General features: G+C 41.1%; 1 protein-coding gene across 1 annotated transcript in view; it reads right to left on the reverse strand.

Annotated features, from left to right (window-relative positions):
- LRBA (LPS responsive beige-like anchor protein) overlaps positions 1–14035 on the reverse strand; it is a 542055-nt gene that overhangs the window by 473295 nt on the left and 54725 nt on the right. Inside the window, exons 3-8 of the mRNA XM_066631587.1 lie at positions 8968–9199; positions 8772–8872; positions 8142–8237; positions 2894–3015; positions 2112–2238; positions 606–725 (exon numbers count right to left, since the gene is read on the reverse strand). Coding sequence (XP_066487684.1) covers positions 606–725; positions 2112–2238; positions 2894–3015; positions 8142–8237; positions 8772–8872; positions 8968–9199 — 798 coding nt within the window. The remainder of the gene's footprint in view (positions 1–605; positions 726–2111; positions 2239–2893; positions 3016–8141; positions 8238–8771; positions 8873–8967; positions 9200–14035) is intronic.

Here is a 14035-nt window from a genome sequence, read left to right on the forward strand (position 1 = left end):
ACACATTCAACTCTTCAAATGTCATAAGGGCATAGCCCACTTCATTGTGTTAAACCATGTTTACCATGACAATCAGAAGCCTTGAGCTTGCACATGTAGAAAGTAAACTGGGTCAGTTTAATATTCTGACTAGTTCACTATAGTTAGAACAAGCCAGAATTTGTTGGATATAGACATCATGGAGAATCCCAGTTAATCCACCAACAAAAGTAGAAAACGTCCTCCTCTGATGGGCAAAAGGGAGGGAGAAGTACCTGAGACTTCTTACTGCCACACTATGTCAAAATTTAACATGATTTCTGAACCAGGCCTCAGACTTGAAATCACTTGAATGAACTATTGACTCCCAATTCAGTGCCTTTGATTATGTAAATATGGCCATAATTATATATTATGTAACATTCACAATTCAACTTATGAAAGGGTAGTTTTTCCATGCTTTTAATATGCAACTATGAGTGAATTTACACTATTTCACTTTAACAATGGGAGCAAGAAACCAAGGAGTGTTAGCTCTTTCAGATTATAGTATATGTCCAGAACTTGTGCCACCAAATGGAAAACAGGGGTTTATTTTGAACCATTTAGTTTAGAAAGCTACTTACATCACTGGTATTGACAAACCAAGTTATCTCTCCATATGATGCCAGTTCTCCATTTACGTAACATCTGAGTTCACTGTTCTTCCATCGGTTGTAGATATGCACTATACTAACCATGTACCACTACATAAGAAATATATACATTAGACTACATTCAAAGCAGCATCACATTTTAGCATGTTGAAAATAGTACAGTACTTGGGATAAACAGAAACACTATCATCCAGTATTTCTACAGTCATACAAATAAAACAATTCTTAGTTATTTTGCTAGGTGGGGGGGGGGGAGTTTCCACCTAAATATTTTCACTAGTCACAAAGAGATGACTGATAAACCTCATGATTCAATGAGAGAGAGAGAGAGAGAGAGAGAGAGAGAGAGAGAGAGAGAGAGAGAGATTTATCTACTCATTTAAAAGATTTCTATCCTGCCTTTTCTCTGCTGAAAGTAGATGCCCAAGGCAGCTTACAATTTATAGATTTTTTTAAAAAAATACAATATACAATATAACCGACTACTGAAGTGTTTCAAAGCTAGGATCCATCTGTTGCCAATCCTCACTTTTCAATGCCAACTCCCAAAGGGGTTGAGGCAGCTGAACTGCACCACTTCCTCCAAGCTAGAAAGTCTTTGAGATTGACTTTGCAGTTCAAGCCCAAGGGGTGACCTACCAGCATCTCTGAACCAGACAGTCTCTGGAGATCAGTCTTCCCCTACTGAGACTTGCTCACCTCAAGGTGCACACCAAAATTCCCTGCTCTTACCACCTCTGCCAGATTATACTGCCAACAATGATACATCTGGCTAGAAAAAAAAAATCACCACACCCTGGCAAAAGTCCAAGGTAGGCTATAAAAAACTGCTCCCTGCACACAAATCAGACGAAAAACAAAAAATTCCTACCCAGAGCCACAAGACAACCAGCTAGCCTCAGATTATTCGTAGGTGAATGTGTAGGGGTCAAAGATGGCTTGAGATACACCAAGTTATATAAAGGCACTCTAAGCAAATGGCTGCCTTAGCACCACCCCTTTACAACAAAGCACCTAATATGGTGCTTTCAATTTCCTGCCTCATCTCGGGTACAAGAGGGACAGGGCAAAGATGCTTCCACCTTGATCAGGGCAGCAAAAGGTAAAATATTTTATAGTGAAATATTCACTACTAAAACTCACACAGTAAAGTGGGAAAAAGTAATCACACATGGAAAAATGGCATGAAAACTGGAGCCTGCATAATTATTTTTAAGAAACACTTTTCTACTCAATGTAGAAAACATTGCTTTCTGGTTTTTAAAGTGCAAACTAAACTGAGACCCCAAAATTATCTTTTTTTAAAAAGCCAAATTATATCTGGTTACAAAGGTACAGAAAATAACACTACTCTATCACCATTGCAGCCAATGGCCACCAATTCCTCTAAAACAGAGATTGCAGCTGAAGAGCCTGCTTATAGGTATTTACTTTTATTAACTTGCAATATCAACAGGATAGCTCATTTCAACTCACCTTTTGTGGTTTGAAATCAAATTTCACACAGTGCTGGAAGCCTTTTCCTTTTGATTTAATTGAGGTCACAACCAAACAGCCTCCAACAAAATGAGCAGAATAACCAAGTCCTTTGCTTGTTCGAAAACTAAATAGAGTTTTTGAAGATAATCAGATTCACAATTTATTCACACTCAGTTGTAAAAAAAACGAGTCACATTTAGTTCTATCTTTTCAGATTATCTCCCTTACTCCAGTACTTCCCAATCTTTGGCATCCCACAACAACCCCATGCGGCTCCAGGACAGGCAATGACATCATCACCAGTTACTTCCAGGTCTGGAGACCACATGGGATGCTATTAACAGAGATAAGAGACTCAGGGCAGGCAGGAGGGGCTTCTCCAGGATGTGAAAATGCATAGAAGGAGCTCAGCCTGCTACTGCCATTGGTAGTGTCCTGCACAGTCTTGCTGCTGGCTAGCTGGTGACCTGCAATGTCCTAGGGCAGGTGTGCTCAAACCCCGGCCCGGGGGCCACTTGCGGCCCTCAGAGGTTCCCAATCAGGCCCTCGGGGAGCCCCCAGTCTCCAATGAGCCTCTGGCCCTCTGGAGACTTGCTGGAGCCCATGCTGGCCCAACGCAACTGGCCCAACGCAACTCCCTATTATCTCCCTTGAGATTATATCAGATTGCAAGTCCCAGGGAACAGGAATTTTGTTTCTTTTTTATTATAAAATGCCATACACATTGATAGTGGATTTTTTTAAACAGAAATAAAGATTTAGGTTTCAGAAATACATACCAATATAAGTAAGGCTTATCCTTGTCCACATTGATATTATTTACAGGGTCCATTCTTAACCAAGTGTGAAAGGTAAATCCATTCTGGTATGGCCACTTTGCTATTGGAGGTAAGGCAATTGCCTAGAACAAATAAATTTGTCAAGAAGCAATTTGGTCACTGTTTTAGGAAGTGATCTGAGATGTAGGACTTGTAAGGATGTAGATGAAAAGTGTTATGGCTAAAGTGTACTGGATCAGCATTCAAAACTTTGCCTGTTCACATTAAAATTGTAGTCTTTTTCACATTCCGTAGAGGATCTAAGTAGTATCATAACCGATACATATGATAAACTCAGTAAAAAAATTCTGTCAAACAACACTGTGATGAAAAGCTCTGTCTTTATTTTATTTATTTAATTAAAATATCTATACACCACCTTTCCAAAGTTCAAGGCTATGTCGATATTAACGTATATCAACACTAACCATCAAACTAAAAACCTTTGAAAAGATGTGCTTTAAATAAGTTTTTTTTTTAAATAACCTACATCTAGATCAGAATGACCATTTGTTGTGTCCATCCCTGTGGCTGGGCCAACACGGGCAGCTGAGGTCCTGTGGGGAGAGGTCTCCCTGGGTTGGTGGCAGCGAAGAAGGAGGTGAGGGACTACAAAGAGTGGTCTGCACGTCCTATTTAATTGTGTCAACGATTTTACATTTATCGGTAAGGAATGAAACAGAAAGGAGGGCCTATTACTTCACAGGGACCCACACCCAAGTCCATCAACAAGAGGTGTGCTGCATTCTAGATACCTTGCGCGGATGTAGTCTTGATCGGGGGGGGAGGTGGCATGTGCGTGCTTGGTTGCAGCTGTTCCTCGGGCCGGGGTCCCGGTTTGCCTCCAGCTCCTTCCAATAGCGGTGGGTAAGTATGAACCCCTCTGGGGGCAGTGTGGTTGGCGTAGTACCCCACCGCAAACAAGCTGTTTGTATGCAAAGGCAGCCCCCACCCTCAGGTGCTCTGGGGTCAGTCTAGCTGACCTCCCGGGGTCTCCCTTGTAGTTGGCTGTCTTGGCGTTGCTGCTCTGGCTAGGATAGCCCTGGGTCTTCCCACTCCAGGGGCTATGGACCTCTCTGGGACTGCTCCTGGTTCCCGCCCAAGGGTAGCTACAGGGGGTGGTTTGGTCTCCATTTCCCTGGTCTGAGGTGCTCCTTGGGGCAGTGCTTGCAGGTTCACCCTCTTCTCTCCTCTCGCATGCTGCCAGAGAGCTCCAAGAGGCGCCACCTCCTGCCTTCGCTGCTGGGCTCCTAATGAGCCGGAGCGTTTCTCTCCCTGGCTCCTCCCAGGATCTCGCTGGAGCCACGATCACGCGAGATCTCAGCCCTCGGCATAAACCAGCCGAGCCCTCCTATGGCTGGGCGGTACAGGGGCTCAGCTGTGCGGTTGCTGCAAGCCAGCCAGCTGCCTTAGCATCTCTACTCGCCTGGGGCTGCTTTCTCCCTGCCCCACTGGCTGGCTGCCGCCTTGCGGACCCTGCTGTCTCGTCCCACTGGCTTCCTCCTCGCCTGCCTCCCTCTCTAACCCGGGGTAAGTGCGCAGGTGACACCATTTTTATGGTATTAATTCTTTGTTCAAATATATGAACATTGCACTGTCATCGCAGGTTGGTCTCCCAGTGTTGAACTTTGAATTTCAATGTAAATTTCAGCTGAGATTTCTGTAGTTCTCTGGCCAAAGATGCTGTCCATATGATCAATATCAATGAACAAAAGCATCAAAGAACTTGAGTTGCAGCAGACTTTCATTACACTGCTAAACTTTGCAGCTAAACACAATGTCATAAATTCTTCTAGTGAAGATTTATCAGTCATCAGCCTATATGTCTGAGCAGGGACTTTCCTTGAAGTGCATAACTGCAACACATTTTAACCAAAGTTATTCCTTATCTTTAGTGAAATTGCTTCTCTTTATTCACATATGCCCATTGTAGAAAAGCATCCTTTTAAAAAATATGCAAGAGTCAATGTCTCATTCTAACCACATTTTTTAAAACCCTAAGACAGTGCTTCCCAAACTTCTCAAGGGAGTTGGGAGCACCGTAAGTACATACGGGGAGGGAGCGGGAGACAGCAATGTGATCCCCAGGACTGCACTGCTTTCGGGGATGGGAGGGAGGTTTTTTACTAACCGCTGTAGTCCTGGGGGGTCTGGAGGGTTCAGGGAACCTTCCACAGGGCTCCCCGTGCCCGCAAAAGTCTTTAAAAAGGGGGGGAAAAAAGCAGGCACTTACAGTTTTTGTGATGTAACTGGAAGTTTCAATTTTTTTCCTTTTTGTTAGACTTTTGCCCTGCAGAGGGCTCCCTGGACCCCCCAGGCCCCTAAGAACTCATCGCTGGCTGCAGGTAAGCGCTGGCCTGGACCCCTCCCATCCCTGGCAGGAGCACAAGGCTGGGGGACACATAGCTGCTTTCCTTCCTCTCCACTCCTTAAAGGGGCAGGGACAAATGCTTCCCTGGCTGGTGGGTTGTGACTTACCAGTTTGAGAACCACTGCTCTTGGACAATCAGTAAGGTGAAACACTGAGAACTGGAACAGAAATCTACCTCATGTGGCTGGTTCACACAGAGCAATAGTTTATCTTATCTAGATTTTAAAAACCATGATTGGCATCGCAGATGATCACTAAGTACTGGCTTGTTCAGTCTCACCTTAGTTTGCTTTGATAGCTGGTTGGGCACTATCCTCCTACAAAAGGGACAGATGAAATCCCAACCTCTTTGTTTCTTCCTAACTGCCAGCTTCACTCATCAGCTATATTCTTGCCATTGACTGGGAGAGCAAGAAAAGGGAGAGGGTGGCAATGTACACTGATCAAGCTTCCCTGAACATTTCCTCCTGCTCTTGCCACAGTTGAGCAAAAAGTATGAAGCACAGTTGTACTCCCCTATCACAAAAAGTAAATTTTCTTGCTCATTCCATACAATGAATACATTAAGACAGCCATTTTCAACCTTTTTCATATCACAGCACACTGATAAGGCATTAAAATTGTCAAGGCACACCATCAGTTTTCTGACCACTGACAAGGTACACCATGCTGCTGGTAGGGGGCTCAAATCCCCTAAATGCCCTACTAATAAACGACTCTGCCCAAACTCCCACATCACACCTGTAGACAATCCACAGCACACCAGTGTGCCCGTCACAGTGGTTGAAAATCACTGCATTGGGCTATCTGATGTTAATAGTAACAGGAGCCTAGTTACTCTCTGTGACTATTGTGAGCAGGACTATAACTAATATTTTGACACTAATGAGAAATAGATTTAGGCTCAACATTAGGAAAAGCGCTGTCCAGTACTGGAACAGTCTGGCTCACACAACTGCGTGCACTACCTCATTAGTGGTTTTCAAATAGAAGCTGGATGGCACCTGTCAGGAATGCTGTAGCAGCTGCTGGCAATGAACAGGGTTGGACTAGATAACCTCCAAAAATCACTTTCCAACTCCAACATTCTACGATTCTAATGACATTTTCAGGAATTCATGAAACAAATTTACTTACAAGTAATTCCCCTCTATTTTTTTTTTTAATTTGAAAAAATAAAACTCAGAACTAGATACCTTTGATCTCTTCGTGTTTGCTTGCATTTGTTTGTTTGATGAGGGGGACAGCTAATACATTTCAATGCACAAGGGTAGATGCATGAGCTAAGTTGTTGCTAAGTAAAAAAAGAAAGCAAGGACTGTTTGGCAGGAGTGCCAGCAAGAAAAGCTTTTTAGCCTAAAACATCTCTTTTAGGCAGGTATTTCTCTAGATGCAGAGCCTCTGAAACAAGCCAGGATACCTGCTTTGAATGCAATACATAACAATAGGTAAAAGTAAACTGGTTAACAAACCAACTTCAAAAACATGGGTTCAGATAATGGTTTCATCTTAATTTGTTTCCCAAAATAAATCACAGTTAACTGATGGTACTGGTTTGGATTATCAAACCAACCATAGTTATACAAAACAAAATATGCCTGCAGATGAACCAACCCAGAAATTAATTACAAAATTGGATTAATTGGAATATTTTTTGTAGATTGTAATAGCCAGCTCAGGTTTCTATATGTAATTTGATTTTCTCTGTAAACCTCATTCTCTCTGTCCATCTCTGAAGGACCCAATGATCATTGGACAAAGGTTTTGTCCCTGGAAGAGTGAAGGAAGAAGAAGGTGGTTCCTAACCATCAAAGAGAAACACATGGGTCCAGCAGTCTCACTGAATGAGCAGCTACAATGGGACTACTTCTGAGAAGCTGCCAAGGATCAGGTTGTGCTGGTAAGCCTCCCAGCTGCTGTGGATGACCCTCCTCCTGCTTGCCGCTTCTGTCCCCGCTCTCACACAGTTCATCTCATCCCCTCCCACCTTGCAAAGCTCAGAAGCCTCCCAGTTCAGGAACCTTTCTGGTGCTTTCTGCATTTTGTCTACAGATGTGGTGGGGACATCAGGGGAATGAGTGATAAATGAGAACTCCAACGCACACACAAACACTGCCAGGAGCTCCATTTCTTCTGCAGAGTTGTACCTGACACGTATATCAAAAAAATCACCTGACTTGAGTCAAACAGAGTCCTGAAAAGGCTCAGGACAAGTCCCCATGGCCACCCATTAAGACTCATGCATGAGTCGAAGTGGGTGGGGACTCAGGACTTGAGTCTAGCCAGAGTGGATTTGCACATTCCTACCTTTTACACTTGAGTGTGCAATGAATCCTGTGAGAGCTACACTGGCTTCCAGGTCCAATCCAAGGTGCTCAATCTCACCTCTGAAGACCTACATTCCTTGGCCCCTTGATACCTTAAGGAGCATCTGCTGTCACATGTAACTACTTTCCCCCTGAGATCTTCTCAGGAAGACCTGTTCCACATGTCACCATCTAAGGATATACAAGTGATGGATACCTGGGAAAGAACCTTCCCTGTAGTGCCCCCTGCAAGTTTTCAGAAGACTATTAAAAACCTACTAGTTACACCAGGCTTTAGGACTATGACTATTATTGATGACTGGTGCTCTTTGAACTAAGTACACTATGTTATGCAATTCTGATAGTTCTCATTGATTTTATTGTCTTATTGTTCTTATGACGTTGGGGACCACATGGTGAAGGACAGAATATAAAAAAGTAATAGTAGTCAAATGAAAGCTTCTTTGAAAAACAGTCAACTAGCATAAATTGAAACAAAAGAGACAGAAGCATAGGGGAGATAACTACTTACTGCAGCACTTTTTCCTGGGAAGTTGAAGAAGGCATCAGGTCCATATTTCTGAGGCATATGTTTTAATACGGACAACAGCTTTCCAGCATGTGGCGGCTATTGAAAGAAAGATTTGCTACGTGAGACAATTTAGCATTAGAATACAATATTCAGTAAGAAGTGACGAACTAAATTATGAATTTTTAAGCCTCTAGCTCTTCTATAGATTTCTACATTACATTAATGTCATCACACACAGTCATACATATGGTGTTATGACAGTCTGGGAAATCTGATTCTTAGGGCCCAGTCCTATCCAACTTTCCAGCACTGATGTAGCTGCAATGTAGCTCCAAGGCAAGGGAATACACATTCCCTTACTTGAGGAGGCTTCTGCGACTGGCCCCCTGCTGCAGGATGCAGCGCACACCTCATTGGTATGGCTGCATCGGTACAGGAAAGTTAGACAGGATTTGGATCAATAGGCTAAACTTTCATAAATTGGTTTATAACTTGTAACTTTCCATGAAGTTTCCATCCAAGTTCAAATCTCTCCATGAAGCTTAATGTATACATTTGTTCAATGAATCAGTTAAACTCTTTTCAATGACACAAAACCTCTAGTTTTTGCTACCACACCCATCTACTTACCCATTTTCCTTTCTCTCCTTGAAGTTTGCTAAAGTACAGTTTTAACTCCCGAACTGTCACGCTGTAGCTTGCCAGTACTCCCAGAGTATCAACTAGCAGATCTAAGGAAAAGACATCAATAGAAACAAATCAATAACCAATCAACTTCATTCATAACAGTAATGTTTGGGAAATGTTCTGCCTGTTAAAAAAGTACCTGCAATCATATTGTCAGCCTTGTCAATTCTCTGAAGTATGTGCTCAACGAGACCAACATCAGTGCATATTTGGAGATTCCGAATACTTTTCTTCAAGATTGCTGTAAACATGCTCCATACCTCAGCCTGGCATGTGACATCACACTTATCCAACAAGTCCACCATGCAAGCAATACTCTCTCCTTCTTGTATAATAAAATTCATTTCCAGATCAAAGTGTCCTCCTACAAGCTTCAATTTAAGATAAAAATATACATTAGTACATTCTGCCATACTATTTATTTAAGGCAACATGCTGAGAACATGAACAGATACCACTAGTAGTTTTTTACATTACACTGGACTATCAATTAAGTACTTGGGGCCACAATTTTATGCACACTTAATTAGGATGAAGTCCCACTGAACTCAGTGGGATTTATGTCTAAGTAAACATGCAAAGAATTGTACTTCGAATATTTTATATTTCAGATTTTATATTTCAGATTGAATAATTTATATTTCAGATTTCCAGTCCAAAGGGAAAGCAGGCTGAATACCAATAGATGTATTAATAAATAGTTCTCACTGCATGTCAACATTATTCAGTAGCCCACACCAACTATTAATGTTTTGAAATTCATATCAAGATAATGATTTTTACATGCAAAGATCTGTCCCATGAGGTAAACTTCTTGATATTTTTCTGTGACATCAACCACACAAAATATTAATGAAGAACCAGAGAATGTACAGGGGGGAGTTGCAAGGCCAGTATGGGGAGATCATCCAAAGCCAGAGACCAAATGAGGAGGTTTAAACATGAATACGTTTCTCTGGATTGATGTCAATGGCTACAACATAACTTCTGCAGCACTCTAATTTCATGTTCTTGCTTCCACTCAACTTTTAAATTGTTCTATGGTAGCGCAAACAAAAGTTCAATCCTTAGCATCTCCAGGTAGGGTTGGTAAAGACTCATGTCAGAAACACTGGAGGGTCTTTGCCTGTCAGCACAGACTATACCAAGTGAAACAAACTAATGGTCCAACTCAACATAATACAGATTCATATGATCATAATCTTTGACTTCAATCCTCAAAACCTTAGCATTATGACCCTGGCTTGCTTAGCTATGTTCCTTGATATGGCACCGACTTGTTCCTTAAACAAATGAGCATGGAATACACAGTATACTCCTTGGTTAGTAATGTCACCTGCCAGTTGTCTGGTGACAGGAGTTATCACAAGAATTCCTGTTTGAATGACACCCTTGCGTGAATGATACCCTTTGGCTGTATGAGGTTAGCGATAGAGATCTATTACTAATCAGACTGAATATTTTTTTTAATGAAAAATCCTTTCTGAGATAAGATTCACCAAAATAGTCACTCTCCTTTGCTTTGCAATGAATCTCAGCATCTCCCACTCATTACTCAACATCTGAAGTATTGAAGAGAAATATTTAAGTTGGGAAGCTCATTTTTCAATGTTCTTAACATAAATCAGCAATGATGTCAAGCAACTCAAGATTAGAAATCTACAGTCAAGGTATTTGAGATTCCCGAACAGAATACGCAGATAATGGAAAAGAATAAACAAATGGCTGTTTAAATTTTATTTTTTCCCCTTTTCACTCTGATCTATATAATGAAGGAAAAATGGTGCCAATAACAATGGTGCTTGTAACACGTAATATTTTATTGCAGTCTCAATGTTTGCAGTGGTGGTGGTGAACTGAATGCAAGTTCATACATGCTGAATCCAACGAAGACTGGTTGGTCAGTTTTTTGACCTAGAGCAAAGAACTGACCTCGAGCAGTGTTTGAAAACTGCTGCTGATGCAGGTCGTACCTGATTTTTTCCAGCAATTACGATCATTTGAAACACATCACATAGCTGCTTCTAGCCACAATTTGTGGAGTGGCTATTTTTTACCTATAAATCCTATAGACTTGCACTCTAAATCTAAGGAACTATCTTCTCCCTTACCGCCTGCTGCAATGCAAAGATCAAAGAGCAACTCCCTGAATGACATATCTGTCACAGGTAATAACCAAATTTTAGATTTCTGATCAGAGTACATGCCCTTTCAGGTTGATATAGACAACAGTAGCAGTGAAGCTCATAGATATTCAGTTCAAAGGGAAAGCAGGCTGAATAAATTGTTCAACTCTTAGAAAATTAGTGTAGGAATTTATACTTGTGAACAATGGTGTAATCATTCTGTGCCAGTGCCCAGCTCAACACAAAAGTTATTAAGCAAATTCCCAGCTCACTAGCTTCTGAAAGTTCATTACTGTGAGTTAACCTCTGCTTCTAACTGGCTATTGACTACCATTCCAGGCACCTTACAGGCCATACATTTTGCAGCTAACTAGAGTGACCTCACCTTCACCTCAATTCTTTACCACCAATCTTTCACTTTTGGCCACATGTACCATTGTCAGTAACCACCCATCCAAGAAGTTGACAAATTAGTTTTCCTATCTAATCTGCAAAACACAAAATAATTCACTAGCCATTAGAAGTAGTACATTTCAACAATAAGGCACTAGGCTTAAACATATCTCATTTAAGTGTTTTATGAAATTACTTTAAGAAAATATGGGAACCGGTTACATGCAATTTGTAGTGTATTTGATATACTGTTCATATGCAAACATATTATAGATGCACATAAGTGCACCCCTCTACAGGATGTCATATTAACCCTTTCTAATGACAATTTGAAGCTGATCAACCTTCAAGACACAAATTTGTTGCCAAAGACAGGGATCATAATCCAGGTCCATGCACTGGCTAGTTATTATCCGAGCTGCAGTAATGGCTGTGCACAGCAAAATGTAATCTCACGAAATGTCACAGTAAGTTATGAATATCTGAGCAGCCTAATGCACCTTACTAGCCATGAAGTGTGAGAATGTAATCTTATTACCTTTTTTATGGTTGTATTTTTTGAATAATGTAGCCTTTGAACTGATGTATAGTCTTTCCCTGCACTTTAGCATGATTTGGTCTCCTGTGTCATGCAGTTCATTTTTCAGAGCTCTCCGATTCAATGTATTTTAAGTCTTAGCCTCAACTTCATAAACAATCTTTATAACAACCTACAGGGTGACATAATATTCTCTCTCTCTAGATTGTGGTATAATCTGTAAGCATCCAGCAATGATTTTAAAATAACGCTTTTGAAGCATTCAAATACATCTTCATAAGTTTTACATTTCATTTTAATATTGCTTTGGTTATTTGTAAATATAAATAAGTCACAAATATACCAATATCTGAATGAATTCAAGAAGCAATAACAACCTTTTGTAGTTGATACTTGCAGACTCTGGGTCTCAGTCTCCCTTCCCCTCCCCTGCGTCTTTAGTATCTGTTGCCTTAACTTTCCTATACACCAGTTCTCAAACACCTAAATGTTCTTAAAAATTTAGCACTGGGACCCATTTTTTAGAAAAAGAATCTGTTAGGACCCACCAGAAGTGATGTCATGACCAGAAGTAATATCAAGCAAAAAAATTTTAACAATCTAGGCTGCAATCCTACCCACACTTACCCAGGAGTAAGTCCAATTGACTATTATTGTTAAAAGAGTATACAAAGCAGCCTGTTAAAAGTACAGATCTGTAACGTTTCCCCAAATGCAGTCACATATTATGGTAGCATCAAGTCTATTATATTAAAAATAAAATATTGATATGAATGGGGACCCATCTGAAATTGGATCACAACCCACCTAGTGGGTCCCAACCCACAGTTTCAGAAACACTGCTATATACCATATGGTATCTGTGAAAGATTTACATTTCCTAGTATTAACCAAGACAAAAACCAGTACAGGTCGTGCATTGTTATCTACTGGGTTTCTGAAACGAAAACCCCAGTGGATAAAAAAAACAATAGATACCTAATCAGTGGAAATATAGCTTTAAAGACCCACTTCCAGGTTTCTTGCTCCTCCACTGTTGCCCCAGAATGCAACACTCTACCACATTCACTATACCACATATCACATTCAGCCACTAGAAGAGGTGAATAATGGAATCTAACAGAATGAAATTATTCCATTAATTTCAACAATGGCCACAATGGAGGAGAAGGAAACCTGGAAGTGGGTCTTTAAAGCTATCTTTAACCCTGAGAAGCTTGCAACCAGTGTGGTTTAACAGCGCAAAGGTAGGAAACTAGATTTTGGTACTTTTTTTCTTTGTTACAAGACATTTACAGGTGGACCCCAGTATCAGTGGTGAATCAAATCAGTGGATACCAAGGTCCCACCTGTATCTACCTGCATTGTCAGATACCAGTCATATGTTTTCAGATGAGACCACAACTGTTATAAAGCAAAGGAGGGGAGTCTGCATAGATAACAACCGTAAGGGGGTGCTAACATAGGCAGCTTCTCTTCCTTCTTGATGGATAATAGGATTTATATTCTGTTTATAAACTGTAAAATATACAGGGCTGCCTGCATCATGTGGCTGTTGGTCCTTCCTTCACTGAAAGAATTTAATGAAGGAAGAATCAACAGGCAAGCAATGCAGGCAGCCACCTCCCTTATTGCTGGCTGCTAGGATAAACAGAAAATCCCTCCTCCCTGCACCAACAACTTTCCCCATTGTGACTCTCCCTCACTCCCATCACCTTAAGATGCCTACATACTCCTTGTCGAAATGCAGGCATCGGGGTGGGGGGGGCAAACATGGAGCTTCCCTTCCCCAATGCATGTAAATATCAATTACTTGGCCTGTGGAGGGTAACTCCCAAAGCCTACCAACTGAAATCACCCCCTCACCTGCGCCCAATTTTACAGTGCGGAACCAAAAGAAGATACGTAATTCTTCCAAGCTTGGGAGGGAGTCTCTTTTTGGGCATCTTTGTCACAGATTAGAACTCCTCTCTTAGTTCTTCAAAACCCAAAAATAGAGGAGGGTGGGTATTAAAAAATTATCTATCCCAGGTGTCAAATGAACTAGCTATGCTATTGGAAATAGGTATCATTGAAACCTAAAGAACTTGCCTCTAATAAAATATTAAGAGCATTAACCTGCACACTCATGTAAATCAGTTCCAGAATAT

This window comes from Tiliqua scincoides, chromosome 6 (genome assembly GCF_035046505.1).
Source record: "Tiliqua scincoides isolate rTilSci1 chromosome 6, rTilSci1.hap2, whole genome shotgun sequence".
NCBI classification, from domain to species: domain Eukaryota; kingdom Metazoa; phylum Chordata; class Lepidosauria; order Squamata; family Scincidae; genus Tiliqua; species Tiliqua scincoides.